At 45.6% G+C, this 20,348-nt stretch overlaps 1 protein-coding gene across 1 annotated transcript in view; it reads left to right on the top strand.

The window, feature by feature from the left end:
• The window catches only part of TTC27 (tetratricopeptide repeat domain 27), a 264,277-nt gene that overhangs the window by 36,924 nt on the left and 207,005 nt on the right, over positions 1-20,348 (top strand). The window contains 1 exon segment of the mRNA XM_038747964.1: positions 19,071-19,173. Within this exon segment, the coding sequence (XP_038603892.1) occupies positions 19,071-19,173 (103 nt within the window).

Raw genomic sequence — 20,348 nt, 5'->3', positions numbered from 1 at the left:
CTGTTAATTTTTTTGTTTTTAAAATGCTACCTGTCAAGTGCTTACTATGTACTAAGCGCTGGCGTTGAAACAAGATACTCAGGTTGGACACAGTCCCTGACCCACGTGGGTCACACAGGCTGCGTAGGAGGGAGTAGGATTTAATCTCCATTTTACAGGTGTGATTTGCCCACAGTCCCACAGCGGACAGTTGGCATAGCTGGGGTGAGAACCCAGGTCTCTAACTTTCCGGCCCGTGACCTATCCACTAGGCAACACTGCTTCTCCGTGCTTGTCGGGGCACTCTGTTGTGCTTTAAACATTATCTTCTAGTACACATTCCTTGGCAAAGCAGTTTTCTAACATCATTGTACCACATGATTCCCAGAGATTAATGTTCTAAACAGGTCAGTAAAGTTAATCAATGGCATTTACTGAGCCCATACTATAAGCAGAGCATGTACTAAGTGTTTAGAAGAGTACAATACAGTGGAGATAGGTGGTAGACGTGATCCCTGCCCGCAAGGAGCTTATAGTCTAGAGGGCAGCTCGCAGCCTAGAGATGTCAATCAGTAGTATTTATTGAGTGCTTACTGTGTGGTGAATTTATTTTTTCAGTTCTGAATCGCGGAGTCCCCTCACTTTCCACAGTTCACTGGGACCGTCTCTATATGTTGTCAATTTGTACTTCCCAAGCGCTTAGTACAGTGCTCTGCACATAGTAAGCGCTCAATAAATACGATTGATGATGATGATGATGGTAGTGGTGATGGAAGGCTGAAACAGAGGCAAGAGATGAAAGGATAAACTCAAAGGTTAATCTTTTGCCTTTCTGGCATATTTTCACCCTTTCCTTGTTATAGCTTTTCTTTGCTTCCTTTGTGATTAGATTATTTACCTACTAGTGGGTTGTGGGATGAATATTTATCAACATCATGTATATCATCACCGGTGTCAGCACTAGGGTGCATTATTATTCTGATTTCTTAATGCCTACCATCATGTGCTCTGTTTATGAATATGACCTGAAAACAATTTTTAAGAGGAATCCTCCCAGACCCCTCAGCCGCTTTCGACACTAGACCACCACCTATTCCCGATAACATTACCCAGCCTTGGATGCATTGACATGGTCATCTCTTGGTTCTCCTCCTGTCTCTGACCGCTGCTTCTCAGTCTCTTTTGCTGGCTTCTCCTCTGGCTCCTACCCTCCGTCGGTGGGGGTCCCTCAAGGCTCAGTTCTAGATCCCTTTTTATCCTCCTCCTCCACCCAGTCCCTTGGAAAACTCATTCATTCTCCTGGCTACAGTTACCATCTCTGTGCACATGCTTCCCAAATCTCTAATCTCCAGCCCTGACCTCACTCCTTCCTTGCAATTTTGCATTTCCTCCTGCCTTCAGGACACCTCAAACACGTCCAAAACCGAACTCCTTATCTTCCCACACAAACCCTGTTCCCCTCCTGTCTTTGCTGTCCCTGTAGACAACACCACTATCCTCCCTAGCTCTCTTCCTCCCTTCAAAGCCCTCCTGAGAACTCACCTCCTCCAAGAGGCCTACCCAGACTGAGCCCCTTTTTTCCTCTCCTCCTCCTCATCCCCCTGCCCTACTTCCTTCCCCTCCCCACAGCACTTGTATATATATTTGTACAGATTTATTACTTTATTTATTTTGCTTCTACATATTTAGTATTCTATTTTGTTAATGATGTGCATTTAGCTTTAATTCTGTTTGTTCTGACGACTTTGACACCTGTCTACATGTTTTGTTTTGTTGTCTGTCTCCCCCTTCTAGACTGTGAGCCCACTGTTGGGTAGGGACCGTCTCTCTATGTTGCCAACTTGGACTTCCCAAGCGCTTAGTCCAGTGCTCTGCACACAGTAAGCGCTCAATAAATACGATTGAATGACTGAATGAATCTCACAAGCCCGCCACTTGGGTGTTGTCCCCGACTCATCTCTCTCATTCCACTCACCAAATCATGTCGGTTCTGTCTTTACAGCATTGCTAAAATCAGTCTTTTCCTCTTCATCCAGACTGCCTTTATCCTATCCCGCCTTGACTACTGTAACTTCCTCCCTGCCTCCTGTCTCTCCCCACTCCAGTCTATACTTCTCTGCTGCACAGATCATTTTTCAGCAAAAACATGCAGTCAATCAGTCAATCAATGGTAGTTACTGAGTGCGTAGTATGTGCTGAGCACTGTATTAAGTGCTTTGGGGAGTCAATACAAGAGAATTAGCAGGCATGTTCCCTGCCCATAACAAGCTTAGAGTCTGGAGACGAGCTCACACCTCCAATGGCCGTCCATCCACCTCCTCATCAAACAGAAACTCCTTACCATTGGCTTTAAAGCACTCAGTCAGCTCCCGCCATCCTATGTCACCTCACTGATGTCTTTTTATTTTATTTTATTTTATTTTATTAGTATGTTTGGTTTTGTTCTCTGTCTCCCCCTTCTAGACTGTGAGCCCACTGTTGGGTAGGGACTGTCTCTATATGTTGCCAGTTTGTACTTCCCAAGCGCTTAGTACAGTGCTCTGCACACAGTAAGCGCTCAATAAATACGATTGATTGATTGATTGATTGATTACTACTGCCCAGGCCGCACACTCCGCTCCTTTAGTACCACCTTACTCACTGTGCCCCGTTCTCAACTATCTCATCACCGATCCTTTCCCTATGTTCTCCCCGCTGCCCCCCGAAACTCCCTCTCCCTGAAAATATATGTCAGACCACCACTCTCTCCACCTTCAAAGCCTTATTAAGGTCATGTCTCCTCCAAGAGGCCTTCCCTGACTAAGCCCTCTTTTCCTCATCTCGCTCTCCCTTCTACATCATCTATACACTTGCATCTGTGACCGCTGAACATTTGATATTCACCCCACCCCTAACCCCCACAGCACTTTTGTACATAGCTTTAAATTCTATATTATAAATTACTCATTTATTCATATTAATGTCTCTCTCCCCTTCTAGACTGTAAGCACGTTATGGGCAGGGAAAGTGTCTGCTAATTCTGTCACGTCGTGCTCTTCCAAACGCTTAGTACGGTGCTCTGCATGTAGTAAGCGCTCAATAAATACCACTGATTGATTAAATAGTGTACAGTTAAACATAAAAAAGCGTATTCCAAAAAAAGGCAGTTCATTCATTCATTCATTCAATTGTATTTACTGAGCGCTTACTGTGTGCAGGGCACTGTACTAAGCGCTTGGGAAGTGCACATTGGCAACATAGACGGTCCCTACCCAACAACGGGCTCACAGTCTAGAAGGGGGAGACAGACAACAAAACAAAAAACAAAACCAAACATTTGGTCAGGTGTCAAGTCACCAGAATAAATAGAAGTAAAACTTCTATTTACTATTTAAAGCACATACTATTTTCTATTTTCTATTTAAAGCACATCATTGACAAAATAAAAAGTATTAACCTGTTCCGCTTGGGATTCAACTTTGCTGTGCAGTAACTGATAAAAAATGATTTTATTTTAATAATAGTTTTCATAACAAACATTTGGAAATTTAATAAAAAATAATTATTAAGTGCTTAGTACACACCAAGCTCTGTGCTAAGTGCAGGGTAGACATGATAAACATAAATAAGACAGTCCCTGTCCCACTTGTGAGATCTTGTGAGATCCCGCCCTTGGGAGCCCCAGGACTTCATTCAATCAATCAATCAATCAATCAATCAATCGTATTTATTGAGCGCTTACTATGTGCAGAGCACTGTACTAAGCGCTTGGGAAGTACAAATTGGCATCACATAGAGACAGTCCCTACCCAACAGTGGGCTCACAGTCTAAAAGGGGGAGACAGAGAACAGAACCAAACATACCAACAAAATAAAATAAGTAGGATAGAAATGTACAAGTAAAATAAATAAATAAATAAATAAATAGAGTAATAAATATGTACAACCATATATACATATATACAGGTGCTGTGGGGAAGGGAAGGAGGTAAGACGGGGGGATGGAGAGGGGGACGAGGGGAGAGGAAAGAAGGGGCTCAGTCTGGGAAGGCCTCCTGGAGGAGGTGAGCTCTCAGCAGGGCCTTGAAGGGAGGAAGAGAGCTAGCTTGGCGGATGGGCAGAGGGAGGGCATTCCAGGCCCGGGGGATGACGTGGGCCGGGGGTCGATGGCGGGACAGGCGAGAGCGAGGTACAGTGAGGAGATTAGTGGTGGAGGAGCGGAGGGTGCGGGCTGGGCAGTAGAAGGAGAGAAGGGAGGTGAGGTAGGAGGGGGCGAGGTGATGGAGAGCCTTGAAGCCCAGGGTGAGGAGTTTCTGCTTGATGCGCAGATTGATCGGTAGCCATTGGAGGTTTTTGAGGAGGGGAGTAATATGTCCAGAGCGTTTCTGGACAAAGATAATCCGGGCCGCAGCATGAAGTATGGATTGAAGTGGAGAGAGACACGAGGATGGGAGATCAGAGAGAAGGCTAGTGCAGTAGTCCAGACGGGATAGGATGAGAGCTTGAATTAGCAGGGTAGCGGTTTGGATGGAGAGGAAAGGGCGGATCTTGGCAATGTTGCGGAGCTGAGACCGGCAGGTTTTGGTGACGGCTTGGATGTGAGGGGTGAATGAGAGAGCGGAGTCGAGGATGACACCAAGGTTGCGGGCTTGTGAGACGGGAAGGATGGTAGTGCCGTCAACAGAGATGGGAAAGTCAGGGAGAGGACAAGGTTTGGGAGGGAAGACAAGGAGCTCAGTCTTCGACATGTTGAGCTTTAGGTGGCGGGCGGACATCCAGATGGAGATGTCCTGAAGGCAGGAGGAGATGCGAGCCTGGAGGGAGGGGGAGAGAGCAGGGGCAGAGATGTAGATCTGGGTGTCATCAGCGTAGAGATGATAGTTGAAGCCGTGGGAGCGAATGAGGTCACCAAGGGAGTGAGTGTAGATTGAGAACAGAAGGGGACCAAGCACTGAACCTTGGGGAACCCCCACAGTAAGAGGATGGGAGGGGGAGGAGGAGCCTGCAAAAGAGACTGAGAAAGAACGACCGGAGAGATAAGAGGAGAACCAGGAGAGGACGGAGTCAGTGAAGCCAAGGTCAGATAACGTGTTGAGGAGAAGGGGGTGGTCCACAGTGTCAAAGGCAGCTGAGAGGTCGAGGAGGATTAGGACAGAGTATGAGCCGTTGGATTTGGCAAGCAGGAGGTCATTGGTGACCTTTGAGAGCGCAGTTTCCGTGGAATGAAGGGGACGGAAGCCAGACTGGAGGGGGTCGAGGAGAGAGTTGTTGTTGAGGAATTCTAGGCAGCGCGTGTAGACAACTCGTTCAAGGAGTTTGGAAAGGAATGGTAGGAGGGATATGGGACGATAACTAGAAGGTGAGGTGGGGTCAAGAGAGGGTTTTTTTAGGATGGGAGAGACATGGGCATGTTTGAAGGCAGAGGGGAAGGAACCAGTGGAGAGTGAGCGGTTGAAGATGGAAGTTAAGGAGGGGAGAAGGGATGGAGCGAGAGATTTCATAAGATGAGAGGGAATGGGGTCAGAAGCACAGGTGGCCGGAGTAGCACTTGAGAGGAGGGAGGAGAGTTCCTCTGAGGATACCGCTGGGAAGGATGGGAGATTAGCAGAGAGTGTTGAGAGCCGGGGGGTTGGAGAAAGGGGGGAAGAGACTTTGGGGAGGTCGGACCTGATGGATTTAATTTTGTTGATGAAGTAGGAGGCCAGATCGTTGGGGGTGAGGGAAGGAGGAGGGGGAGGAACCGGGGGCCTGAGAAGGGAGTTGAATGTACGGAAGAGCTGGCGGGGGTGATGGGCCTGGGTGTCAATAAGGGAGGAGAAATAGTTTTGTCTGGCAGAAGAGAGGGCTGAGTTAAGGCAGGAAAGGATAAACTTGAAGTGAACGAGGTTGGCATGGTGTTTAGACTTTCGCCAGCAGCGTTCGGCAGCTCGAGCATAAGAGCGAAGGAGGCGGACAGTGGCAGTGATCCAGGGCTGTGGGTTAGTGGTGCGAGAGCGGCGAAGGGAAAGGGGAGCGAGCGAGTCTAGCTGAGTAGAAAGGGTAGAGTTGAGAGCAGTAATCTGATCATCAAGACTGGGTAGAGAGGAGAGGGCGGCGAGGTGGGGTGTGAGGCGCTCCGAAAGATGGGTGGGGTCCAGAGAGCGGAGATCTCTGTGAGGGAGTAATACGGATTTACAGGGGAAAGGAGTGTGAGTGAGGAGGCAGGTGAGAAGATTATGATCAGAGAGAGGGATCACAGAGTTGGTGAGGGTGGACACAGTGCAGCGGTAGGAGATGATGAGGTCGAGGGTATGACCAAGTTGGTGAGTGGGTGAGGTGGGGTGGAGGAAGAGGTTGGCAGCGTCAAGGAGAGATAGAAGGCGGGCGGCAGAGGAGTCGTTAGGGATATCCATGTGGATATTGAAGTCTCCGAGGATCAGAGTGGGCATGGAGAAGGAGAGAAGGAATGTGAGGAAGGGGTCAAAGTCGTTAAAGAAGTTGGAAGTGGGGCCCGGAGGGCGGTAGATGACGGCTACAAGAATCTGGAGGGGGTGGTAGAGGCGAATAATGTGGGCTTCAAAGGAAGGGAAGGAAAGGGAAGGGGGAGGGAACGACTTGGGAAGATTGGGAGTCAGAAGTCGTGGGTTCAAATCCCAACCCCGCCAGTATTGGATTTTGAGAATAATGAAATGAAAAAATCTTTCAATGTTCATAATGTTTATATTTTTTTTTAGAAAAACCTGGTCCATCAGTGAACATTTTGCGGCTACTCACAGTTTTTCAGTGACGTGTTCTTCACTGTACTACTACCCTAGCAATGAAGCATCAGTGATGACAAACATGAGTAGCTTTGAAGGACGGTAGCAGGCCCATAGATAGCATATTTAGTTCTTGGCCACAGATTAATCTATTTCTTACCCCAGGGCTGTGGTCATTTCCCGGCCGCTGTGGCGGTTTGAATTTCCGATTAATTGTCCTGGTTATAAGTGCCGGACTCTGCCGTAGTTTGCCGGCTTAATATCATCTAATGGCTAGATGGGAAGCATCTGAATTGGATTATTAATCCCGGCAGTTCCGTTACAAAGTTCCTTAAAAATGGACCCAAGCCGTATAGCATGCTAAAGGCAGGATTTGACCAATCCAGTTAAAGCGAGAACATGCTGAATCTATCAAGTGTTTTTTCTGGAAATAAACACATGACTCTGAAATAGTTATCTAAAACACATTCAGGAATAGCTGCTTTTCCTTCTTGACTAACCATCCTTCCCAAAATACTTTCTTTTTTATATTTATCACCTTTTCCCCTAAATTATTGCCAGCAGGTGGCATGCCAGGTTATTTTTTTTTTTTGGTTAAAAATAACCAAAAAATTAGACAATTGGACAATGCACCTGTCTAATTTCATGCACCCTTTCATCTGGAAAATAGATTCACCAGGATTCGGGGGGCACGCCTTATTATTCTTTCATTTATTTTTATAGGACGTCTTTGGTTTTGTTTTTAATCACAAGTTGCATTTCTTAAAAAAAGTGTTGACTGAAGGTGGTTTTGTGGCATGTTTTTATGGCCTTTTTGGGGGGTTTCCTTTTTAAATGGCGATGATATTTCTGGGGTGTGGGCAGTCATTTCTCCCATTGTACAGCCTGGTAAATTGAGGCATAAAATAGCTAATCTATTTTCCAAGACCACACAGTGTTCTAGTAAAAGAGACGGAATGCTGATCTCCTGTTGATTTCAGCTGAGTAAATAAAGATGAGAAAAGAAGGGAGGAAGCATTATGAGCAAAAGGAACAAATGGCATTTTACAAAACTAAGAAAACTGCGAAGAAAATAGGTTAGTAGCCAACAACCCCCAGCACCCTGCAGCTCCTCTGTTTGTAACATTTCTGAAGAAAGTACACAACTTACTGATTTCCCCTCAGATTTTGGGAGAACGCTTTGAGGCTACTGAGTATGAAGATTTATTTTACAAGGAATTTCATTCCCTCAAAACAAACACCCCTAAATACCCTGGGCTTTCACATTAAGAATACATGGGGATTCACCCCCACACCAAATACTTTGGAAAATGCTTTTCAAAATTGCCTCTTGTAAACTTCAATCCGCGAATTAACGAAATGTAAGGGTCCGATTTTTTCACCAAGACCCTGCTCATGCTCCTCTAAGCCATTCAGTTGGATGTTTTGTCATATATCATTGCTCTTTTACATTCACCAGCAAATACCCATTTTATATCTAATTTTAGGGCTGTAGTAATCAACTGCATTTGGTTGTTTAGACTTGAACTCTTCACCTTCCCCTGTCTCTTGTCATCATTTACGTAAAATGGGCCTGTTTGCAGATAAGACAGCTACGTACTCACCATTTTTTCTGGTATCCTTGTTCTGTCTCTGAATGAATGTATATCTGAAAACACCAAATTATACACTTATAAGCCATATCAGGGAGGCTGTTAACATTTAGGGAAAAGTCCTGACTGAAATCCCGGCTTTTTGCTATGGCCTGAAGGAGAACCGGTTTGAACTCTTTTGCAACTGGAGAGAAAGACTTTCTTAGAAGATTTTCTGCAGAGAAATGGCCATCTTTATCCCAAAACAGCAGCTCTCCAACTTTTCCAATGCCCAATTCCCATGGTACTGACTCACTCCACCCATCAAAATGTCACAATAATCAACCAATCAGTGGTATTTATTGAGCATTTACTATGTCTAGGGCACACTCTATCAAGTGTTTAGGAGAGTACAGTTCTTCTCACAAGCATCACTATCAACAGTCAAGTTCTAGTAGCCCAACATGTTTGTTCTCTGCTACCTCCCCTTTCCTCCTCCCCCTCCCCTCACCCTCTTCCAATCAATCAATAGTATTTATTAATTGCTTGATCTGTGCAGAGCACTGTATTGACTGATGGGCAAAGTGACGATATTTAGGAGTAGTCATCCTGCTCCTTAAAGGAGTGTACAACATAGCACGGGTGACAGACACTAAAATATGTTACAGATGGGGGAAGAAACAGAGTTCAAACATATGTGCTTTGGGGTGCTAGAGGAGTTTGTGCGCCAAATGTACAAACCCTCCTAAATTACATATCTTCCAAAAGGCATGCTTTGCCTAAGCCTTCATTTCCCCTACACTTTCCCCTCTGCATCATCCATGTCCATTTTTTTCCCATTCAATCAGTTGTATTTATTGAGCACTTTCTGTGCAAAGCACCGTACTAAGCACTTGGGAGAGTACAGTATAACAACAGGCACATTCCTTGTCCACAACGAGGTATTTATTATTATTATTATTATTATTTGTTAAGCATGTAATGTATGCTAGGCACTGTACTAAGTGCTGGGGTAGCTCTTCATTCAGTCGTATTCATTGAGCGCTTACTGTGTGCAGAGCACTGTACTAAGCGCTTAGCACTTCCAAGTTAATCAGGCTGGAAACAGTCCTTTTCCCACATGGGGCTCACAGTCTTAATTCCCATTTTACAAATGAGGGAGTTGAGGCACAGAGAAGTTAAGTGATTAGCCCAAGGTTGCACAGCAGACACATAATAGGGCCGGGATTTAAAATCTAGGACCTTCTGACTCTCGGGTCCTTGCTCTATCCACCAGGTCATGCTGTTTCTCAAATTTTCTCTCTCTCCCTGTAGACTGTAAGATCCTTATATGCATCGATCTTGTATACCAACTCCGTTGTATTTTCCCAAGTGCTTAGTGTAGTGCTTTGCCCACAGTAAGCGCCCAACAAATTCCACTGATTGGTTGATTGATTATGTAATGTAGAAGTGCTGATGTGGCGGTAGGGAGGGAAAGTGGGTGGGGAGATGAGAGGTGTTCAGGGAAGGGCTCCTGGAGGAGATGTAATTTCCCAAAGACCTTGAAGCTAGGAAGAGCAGTGTTCTGCCGGATGTGAAGGGGCAGCTTGTTCCAGGAAGGTGGGAAGGTGTGGGCAAGAAGTTGACGGTGAACGACAAGATTGATGCACATGGAGTAGGTTGGCATCGAGAGGAGCAAAGGATGCAAGATGTGTCATCGTGGGAGAGGAATAAGGATAAGGAAGGGGTAGAGAGCTGATTGAGTGCCTTAAAGCCAATGATCAAGAGTTTCTGCTTGATGTGAAGAGGAATAGGTAGCTATTGGAGGTTTTGGAGGAGGGGGGAGATGTGTTTTAGAACATTGATCAGGGCAGCAAAATGAAATGTGAACTGGAGAAGGGGGAGACTGGAGGCAGGGGGATCCGTGAGGAGATTGATGCAGTAGTCGTTGGGTGCCTAAACAGCCACAGTGGCAGTTTGGCTGTGCAGATTGGGATGGATTAGGGGAATCAGAAGGACCTGGGTTCTAATCTTCATTCTGCCACTTTTCTGCTTTGTGACCTTGGACAACTTACTTCACTTCTCTGTGCCTCAGTTGCCTCATCTATAAAACGGGGATTAAGATTGTGAGCCCCGTTTGGGATGTGAACTGTGTCCAACCTGACAGTCTTGTATCTATTCCAGTGCTTAGTACTGTGCCTGGCACATAGGAAGCATGTATCAAATACCATTAAAAAAACAAACAGTGAGAGAGAGGAGTCAAGGATAATGCCAAGGTTATGGGTTTGAGAGACAGAAAGGATGGTGATGCTGTCTACAGTAGTGGGAAAGTCAAGGGAAAGGACAGGGTTTGGTTGGGAAGATAAGAAGTTCCGTTTTTGACATTTCAAGTTTGAAATGATGTCAGGACAACCAGGTAGAGATGTTTGAAGGCAGGAGGAAATGTAAGACTGTAGAGAGGGAGAGAGATCAGCGCTGGAGATACAGCTTTGAGAATCATCAGCATAGAGGTGGTAGTTGAAGCCATGGGAGCAAATGGGTTCTCCAAAGGAGTGGGTGTAGATGGAGGCTAAAAGGGGACCCAGTGCTGAACCTTGAGGGACTCCCACAGTTAAGGGGTGGGAGGCAGAGGAGGAGCCCACCAAAAAGACTGAGAATGATCGGCCAGAGGGATAGGAAGAGAACCGGGAGAGGACAGTGTCAGTGAAGACAAGGTTGGATAACATTTCCAGGAGAAAGGGGTGGTCGACATTGTTGAAGGTAGTTGAGAAGTCAAAGAGTATTAGGATGGAGTAGAGACTCTGGGATTTGGCAAGAAGGCGATAATTTGTGACCTTGGAAAGGGCAGTTTCTATGGAGTAAAGGGGATGTGGAATCCAGGTTGGAGGGGGTCAAAGAGAATTGAGGAGAGGAACTTGAAGACAGTGAGTGTAGACAACTCGCTTAAGGAGTTGGGTGAGGAATGGTGGGAGCGAGATGGGGCAATCGCTGGAAGGAGGTGTGGGGTCAACAGAGGGTTTTTTTAGGATAGGGGAGGACAGAGACATGTTTGATAGCAGTGGAGAAGAAGCCATTGGAGAGCTAACAGTCGAAGATGGTGGTCAGGGAGGGAAGAAGAAAGGTGGGGTAAGTGCTTTGATAAAGTGTAAAGGGATGGGATCGGATGTGCAGGTAGTGGGGGTGGATTTTGAGAGAAAGCAGGAGATCTTTCTCTTTTAGAGAAGCAGCGTGGCTCAGTGGAAAAAGCACGGGCTTTGGAGTCAGGTCATGGGTTCAAATCCCTACTCCGCCAACTGTCAGCTGTGTGACTTTGGGTAAGTTACTTAACCTCTCTGTGCCTCAGTTACCTCATCTGTAAAATGGGGATTAAGACTATGAGCTCCCCGTGGGACAACCTGATCACCTTGTAACCTCCCCAGCGCTTTGAACAGTGCTTTGCACATAGTAAGCGCTTAATAAATGCCATCATCATTATTATTATTATCTCCTGTTGTGATACTGCTGGGAAAGTTGGGAGAGTTAGGAAGGGACTGGGGAGGAACATGGGAGGCTTTAGGGAGATCATCCTTAATGGTTTCTATTTTCTCAATAAAGTAGGTGATCAGATCATTAGGGGCAAGAGGTGGGGGAGGTGGGAAGACGGGGTTTGAGGAGGGAGTTAAATGTCTGGAACAACTGGTTCCTGGCAGTGCTTTGATTTTTAGTTGGGGGGGCCTCCACCCTGCCCCTCCCGTCTCCCTCGTGCCAAATCTAGCATCTTCCCTAACTCCCCGGCGGCCCTCCGCTCTCATGTGTGAGCCACAGAGCGCTGTCGGTGGAAATCCAGATATCAGGCCAACCTCGTCCACCGCAAGTTCATCTCTGTGTGCTTTAACTCTGCCTGGCCAAATTATTTCTCCATCCTTATTGCTTGCCATGCCCACTGCCTTTGTCAGTTTTTCCAGATGTTTAACCCCCTCCTTCACCCCCACCCCCCGCCACCCCCATCTCCTGCACCTAATGACTTGTACTTTATTGAGAAAATTGAAACCAGCAGGTGTGATCTCTCCTGCTTCTCTCCAGTCGCTCCCCCCCTCCTGCCCCTTCTTCAAGTCTCCCATCTTTCCCAGCAGTATCTCAAGAGGAGATCCCCTAACTTCTCTCAAAATCCTCCCCCCTCCACCTGTGCATCTGACCCCATCCCTTCACATCGAATCAGAACACTGGCCCCCTCCCTTCTTCCTTCCCTGACTTCAACTGTTCCATCTCCAGTGGCTTCTGCCCAGCTGCTTTCAAACATGCTCACGGTTCCCCATCCTAAAACAACCCTCCCTTAGGCCCACAGCTCCCTCCAGGTATCTCTCCATCTCCCTCCATCCATTCCTCTCCAGACTCCTTGAGCCAGTTGCCTACACCCTTGTCTCAAGTTCCTCTCCTTCAGTTCTCTCTTTGACCCCCTCCAATCTCGTTTCTGTCTCCTTCACTCCACAGAAACTGCCCATTCAGAGGTCACAAATAGTTTCCTTGTCAAATTCAATGGCCTCCATTCTAATCCTCCTCGACCTCTCAGCTGCCTTCCACTCTGTTGATCAGCCCCTTCTGGAAACGTTATCCAACCTTGATTTCACTGACACTGTCCCCTCCTGGTTGTCCTCCTATGTCTCTGGCCGCTCATCCTCCGTCTCTTTCGCGGGCCCCTCTCCTGCCCTCCACCCCCTAACTGTGGGAGTCCCTCAAGGTTCAGTTTTGGGTCCCTTCCTATTCTCCATCTACACCCGCTCCCTTGGAGAACTCATTCGCTCCCAAGTACCATCTTTATGAGGATGATTCCCAAATCCACATCTCCGGCCCTGATCTCTCCCCTTCTCTGCAGTCTTTCATTTCCTCCTGCCTTTAAGACATCACAACTTGGATGACCTCCATCACCCCAAACTTAACATGTCCAAAACAGAACTCCTTATCATCCCACCCCCAAACTTCCCCCTGACTTTTCTGTCACGCTAGATAGCAGCACCATCTTTCCTGTCTCACAGCCTTGGCATTATCCTCTACTCATCTCTCTCATTCAGTGCACACATTGTCTGTCACCAAATTCTGTTCAGCCTTCACAACATTGCTAAAATCTGCCCTTTCCTCTACATCCAAACTGCTGCCATCTTTAATCCAAGCACTTATCCCATCCCATCTTGATTACTGTATCAGCCTCCCTGCCTCCTATCTCTCCCGACTCCAGGCCATACTTCACACTGCCCAGTTCATTTTTCTCTCAAGATGTTCAGTCCTTTTTTCCCCACTCCTCAAGAAACTCCAGTGGTTGCCCATGCACCACATCAAACAGAAACTTCTTACCATCAGCTTTAAAGCACTCGATCATCTTGCCCTCTCCTGCCTAACACTGCTGCTTTCCTTCTACAACCTAGCCTGCACACTTTACTTCTCTAATGCTAACCTACTCACTGTACCTTGATCTAATCTGTCTCGCCACCAACCTTTTGCCCACATCCTTCCTCTGGCCTGGAACGCCCTCCCCGTTCATTTCCAACAGACTATCACTCTCCCCACCTTCAAAGCCTAACGGATGGCACATCTCCAAGAGGCCTTCCCTGTCTAGACCCTCATTTCCTCTTCTCCCACTCCCTTCTGCCTCACCCTCGCACTTGGATTGACACTCTTTATTCCTCCCTCCCTCATCCCCACAGCATTTTTCCACATATCCATAATGGATTTATATTAATCTCTGTCTCCCCCCTTTACTGCAAGCACATTGTGAGCAGGGAACATGTCTACCAACTCATACTGTATTCTTCCAAGTGCTTATTGTATCCATAATAAGCTCTCATTAAATGCAATTGATTAACCCGCTTAGAGGTGGTCGTTGAAGCCTTGAGAGTGGATGAACTGCAGGAGGAAGTGCGTGTAAGTTGAGAATAGAAAGGTCCCAGATTCTTCACCTCCCCTCCCCACTTAGTCCTAATTTCCATTTCATGCAACACTGGATTTTAGAAATAAGTGAGATTCTTTAAAGATATTTGTTCATTCAATCGTATTTATTGAGGGGTTACTATGTGCAGAGCACTGTACTAAGCACTTGGAAAGTACAATTCGGCATATATGTGTATGTATATATACATACAAGATATATATGTATATCTTGTATATATATCTCCCACTCATATATCATTTATCTTGTATATACATATATATAAGATATATCATATGTCTTATATATATCTTCCACTCATATATCATATATTTTATATATATATATATGATATATCATATATCTTATAAAAGATATATCATATATCTTATATATATCTTCCACTCATATATATAAATATAAGATATATGAGTGGAAGCGGCTGCGGGAGCACAGGGGGAACGTATATATGATATTTCACATATCTTATAAAAAATATATCATATATCTTCTATATATATCTTCCACTCATATATATAAATATAAGATATATGAGTGGAAGCGGCTGCGGGAGCACAGGGGGAACGTTGCTTCCCAAGTTATGTTCCCAATATCTTCAGTCCTTATTCTCTCTCATTGTTAACCCTGTTTGTGTAAGAGAAACTGTTCTCCGACATGGCTCTCCCAGGGCTACAAAGGATGTTCTTTTTTTCCAAAGCGAACTGACTTTGAAACGCCAGTCTTCAGGGCCTATTTCACATAAAAATTTCCTTGATATTCCATAGCAAATGAACCCATACCATGCAAGTGTTAATGATGCCCTATCGAGGGGAAAAGATTTCTTTCAAGTCTGCCTGCAAATGAAAACGTCCTTAGAGCGAGGCTATAGCTTTTTCCTCTGGAACCCGACTAAGAGCTTCGAAAAAAGAAGTGCCAAGGCATACGGCTCCCATATGATATTTCTCGTTAGCTGCAGTGAGACAAACCGGGTAGGACGGGGCGAGTGACGCAGTTTGGATTTCTGGCAGCCATAAACCTTTCACCAGCAAGTATGGCAAGCATTATTTGAAAGAAGATACCATTCCGTGTCAACAGTTTAATGAAATAAGTAAACATATGCAAGCAGCCCTGTCTGGATATCGTTCATAGAGAGGAGGTGAAAGAGGCAGTTAATGAGAGGAGAGTCTTCGGCTGCAAAACTTTTCTGACTCACTGCAGGTATTGAGGCTCTTTCTCTAGGTTGTCTATATTTTGGAGAGGCAGATTTGGTTGTAGCGTTTTTTCACATATACATCCTGTGATGAAATCATCTTCCCTTGTTCAGTGAAGCTTGATGGATCACATTCCCACCTTCAGTACCAGGTCCTGAAAATCACCTTCTCAACAATCCCAAGAAGTCGGTCCCTGTAAAATAGGACAGAACAACTTCCACTCTGCTAATTCATGTCCCATCACGCTTTAGATTTACCGTGGACTATTTAACTCTGTTCAGACTGCCGTTGGTATTCATTTTATTGTTCTTTGTACCTCAGAATTTTTCAGAATTTTCAGGATTTCTAAAAACGTTTTGATTTACATTTTATCCGGTCCAATAACCACCTGTCATATCAAGAAGACCGCTGTCCTGGACACAAGGTGGTATTTCCTCACTAACCGTCCATAAGGGCTGGGAAGGGAGAGGAGCTGGAGAGAGGCCTGGGGGAGCTGACAGGGGGAAGGTCGAAGAGAGAGAAAGAGAGAGAGAGCCCATGTGAGTAATGGTCACAGTCCTCACACCTCAATTTTCTCAAGCTCCCCAGGCCAGCCTCTTTGGCCATCACCCCTTTCGGTTTCCCCTCCCGCCCCTGTCCTTGGTGGGGCCGTTTGTCTAACCAAGCATTCGATCACGCAAATGCCGGAGCCTGCAAATTGGGAGGCAACGTCTGTAGTATAGTGGCCTGAAAGTAGGTTTCTATTTCCATTTCAAGGAAACAAAATAATGCAGATAATGATAACAGTAGCATTCAGGTACACTTCAACACACTGGTCCCGGAACCGTTTTCAGTGCTTAACCCAGCTCTCTTATAAATAATGCCCTTTAGGTTTTGTAGTATCGCATTTTCTGCTGATAGAAATGGAAATTTTATAGCTCCAAAGGGTCTTACTGCAGGGTCGGGGTGATCAGTGCGTGTTGAAAATCATCTGAAAAATCTCATGCTCTTTGGCTTTTACCATTCCCTTCTTTGTGGACTGTGGTGCCAAGGCATCAGTTTCTGGGTAGGAAATCAAGACCGCTGCACATCATCATCATCAATCGTATTTATTGAGTGCTTACTGTGTGCAGAGCACTGTACTAAGCGCTTGGGAAGTACAAGTTGGCAACATATAGAGACGGTCCCTACCCAACAGTGGGCTCACAGTCTAAAAGGGGGAGACAGAGAACAAAACCAAACATACTAACAAAATAAAATAAATAGAATAGATATGTACAAGTAAAATAAAATAAAATAAAATATGCACATGTCTCCGTTCTCCTCTCCCCAGTCATTCCTTGACGGGTTGGTCTTTTGCAGTCCCATTCCTCTGACCCTTAAATTTCCTTCTCAGGTATTTGGATCTCTTTTTTTTTTCCAGCATCCTTCTTTCATTCTCCAGTTCACTATATACCTTGAGCGGAGGAGTCAGTCAGGAAGTGTTTCAGTTTTACTCCTTCGGACCAGATTGTCATCAGGTTGCTGAGCAACTTAACTGTGGGGGGAGATGAAGGAAAGAGTTGATGCTTGGTCCCCTTCTGTTCTCGATTTACACGCACTCCCTTGGTGACCTCATTTGCTCCCACGGCTTCAACTATCATCTCAACGCTGATGACACCCGGATCTACATCTCTGCCCCTGCTCTCTCCCCCTCTCTCCAGGCTCGCATCTCCTCCTGCCTTCAAGACATCTCCATCTGGATGTCTGCCCGCCACCTAAAGCTCAACATGTCGAAGACTGAACTCCTTGTCTTCCCTCCCAAACCTTGCCCTCTCCCTGACTTTCCCATCTCTGTTGACGGCACTACCATCCTTCCCGTCTCACAAGCCCGCAACCTTGGTGTCATCCTCGACTCCGCTCTCTCATTCACCCCTCACATCCAAGCCGTCACCAAAACCTGCCGGTCTCACCTCCGCAACATCGCCAAGATCCGCCCTTTCCTCTCCATCCCAACCGCTACCCTGCTCATTCAAGCTCTCATCCTATCCCGTCTGGACTACTGCATCAGCCTTCTCTGTGATCTCCCATCCTCGTGTCTCTCTCCACTTCAATCCATACTTCATGCTGCTGCCCGGATTATCTTTGTCCAGAAACGCTCGGGGCATGTTACTCCCCTCCTCAATAATCTCCAGTAACTACCAGTCAATCTGCGCATCAGGCAGAAACTCCTCCCCCTGGGCTTCCAGGCTGTCCATCCCCTCGCCCCCTCCTACCTCACCTCCCTTCTGTCCTTCTCCAGCCCAGCCCACACCCTCCGCTCCTCTGCCGCTAATCTCCTCACCGTACCTCGTTCTCGCCTGTCCCGCCGTCGACCCCCGGCCCACGTCATCCCCTGGGCCTGGAATGCCCTCCCTCTGCCCCTCCGCCAAGCTAGCTCTCTTCCTCCCTTCAAGGCCCTGCTGAGAGCTCACCTGCTCCAGGAGGCCTTCCCAGACTGAGCCCCTTCCTTCCTCTCCCCCTCATCCCCCTCTCCATCTTACCTCCTTCCCATCCCTACAGCACCTGTATATATGTATATATGTTTGTACATATTTATTACTCTATTTATTTATGTATTTTATGTGTACATATCTATTCTATTTATTTTATTTTGTTAGTATGTTTGGTTTTGTTCTCTATCCCCCCTTTTAGACTGTGAGCCCATTGTTGGGTAGGGACTGTCTCTATATGTTGCCAATTTGTACTTCCCAAGCGCTTAGTACAGTGCTCTGCACACAGTAAGCGCTCAATAAATACGATTGATGATGATGATGATGATGCGAAAACCATACCGCACCACACCATGCTGTGTTAAAAGAGTTGCCAATCCCTCACCAAGTCACTGGGCACCCAACTACGGACTTCCAGGGAGATGCCAGGAACGGTCCGGCGGACCTGGCCTAGGCTGGAAATCTGGAATGTTCTTTGAGCCAAACAGTATATATTTGTGTATTTGAAAGTTGATCCCTACAGTCATTTTTTTAAACACTAAAATGGAATTACAGTTTTGTGTGTAAGAGAATTCTATCTCTGTACGGATTCTTGTCGTCGCAATTGAAATGAATTCCCGCTTTATTGGGACACATTGTTTCTTCCTGAAAAAGCAGGGATCCTCTCTAAATTCACACCTAACAGAGTCTGAAGATCCGTCCTTGAATGGTTTACTGCAGGTGTTAGCAGTAATATTGGAGAAGGACAGGGAGTGAAAGAAAATGAAGCAGGGCATCAGGGAATTCACTTAGTGGCTAATGGGAACCGTCCTTCTCCGTAGATCTTACCAGTTTCCTTATGTGCGGGGCAACTTGGCCCAGCCTTCATCCCAAACAAGAAGAGTCTGAACATGATTATTGATGAGAGAGCTTCCATGTTGTGACACTCAGTGAAGGAATTTGCTAAAGAGCTGCTTTAACATCCTTTAATGGATTGAGGGGAATTACGTTCAAAGCGAAAAATCACCAACTGCTGTCACTGAGCCGAGCATTCGCCCCCTCTTGTAAACCCATTTCAAAATGAAAATGATTCTTTTCCCTTCAGACCTTATTTTTATTTTGTAGGCAATGTGGTATGCATTGTTTTGCTCTAGGGCCATTGAAACATGATGGCTGCAGATAGATCAAATAATTTTGAGATCGACTACCTTCAGACCGGTCTTTATTGGAAGGAAATCTCTGACTCGTCCACTTGCCTAGTTCAAATGACCTTTTCTCCTTTTTAGACTTTGCCTTGGTGGACTCTGCGTTGTGTCAAAGTTCACCAGCAATTGTTAGAAGAACGCTCTCCCAGCCTCTTCACCCTTGCCCAGGCCTGCATAGAACAAGGTAAGTGAGAAATCATCCCATTTGTGCTGGTTTTCAGCCGTCTCTCATCGCAGGAGAAGTGGTTCGTGGGCACCGTCTGTTCAATCATTCAATCAGTAGTATTTACAGTCAATCAATCATATTTATTGAGCACTTGCTGTGTGCAGAGCACTGTAGTAAGTACTTGGGAGAGCACAGTACAACAGAAATGGTAGACACATTCCCTGCCCGTAACGAGCTGACAGTCTAGATCCAAATAGATATATTATGGAGTGCTTACTCTGTGCAGAGCACTCTATGAAGTGGTTGTGACACTAATACCAAGGGACTCGACTAGTTGTAGATCATTTTTCTGGGAGGGGGGGGCAGGTTGTTGAGCATTTAAAGATCTTTTAAAATTCATTAAAATTAAATTAATTAAATTAAAATTAAAATTCATTAAAATTTGAATTAGTGGAAGAGCCCTACCCTGTTCCATCATGGTGCTCCTAAACAGGTCATTTTATGCTGCATATGCTAATTGGTGACCTTAAAATAGTTCAACATTCACTGACTCCAAATTTCTGACAAGTTTGAACCATCCCTCACATCTAATGGTTTTCTTCAGGCCTCTATGGAATTGAATTTTGGTTGTTTACATACAACTTTCCCAAAAAGAAATTGGGCAAATTTCACCTTTCCTCTCCTTGATGGATTCCTGTATTTCGGTTATCTCAAGGGCAAAATATATATGATGGTTTTTCCTCCAAGATCGTATTGAATAATGTGAGAAGAAAGGGCCTCATTTGTTTTGAACAGAGTGCTAGGAAATCAATCAATCAGTCGTATTTATTGAGCGCTTACTGTGTGCAGAGCACTGTACTAAGCGCTTGGGAAATACAAGTTGGCAATATAAATATTGGTGACAGATCATCGATGGGAAGATTAAAAAATGCCATCAAACAGAAACGTGAATTTCAGAATGACCTTGATTTTTAGCTGAAAATATGGTTAGTTTTTCCCATCTACCCAACTTGTTTTGGTCCTTATTAGTCATGTGTGGAATGGTCCATAGATACTGTTAAATGCCATCACTTCAGGTCCAGTTTTTATTTATGAAAAGGTGTTTTGTAGTGATCATTATTATGACACTCATAAAGTGCTTACTCCGAGCAATGAATACAAGCATGTCAGATCAAAGAACTCACAGTTTTCCA

Source organism: Tachyglossus aculeatus, chromosome 1, assembly GCF_015852505.1.
Source record: "Tachyglossus aculeatus isolate mTacAcu1 chromosome 1, mTacAcu1.pri, whole genome shotgun sequence".
Lineage (NCBI taxonomy): Eukaryota > Metazoa > Chordata > Mammalia > Monotremata > Tachyglossidae > Tachyglossus > Tachyglossus aculeatus.
This window is presented reverse-complemented; position numbering and strand designations above follow the sequence as displayed.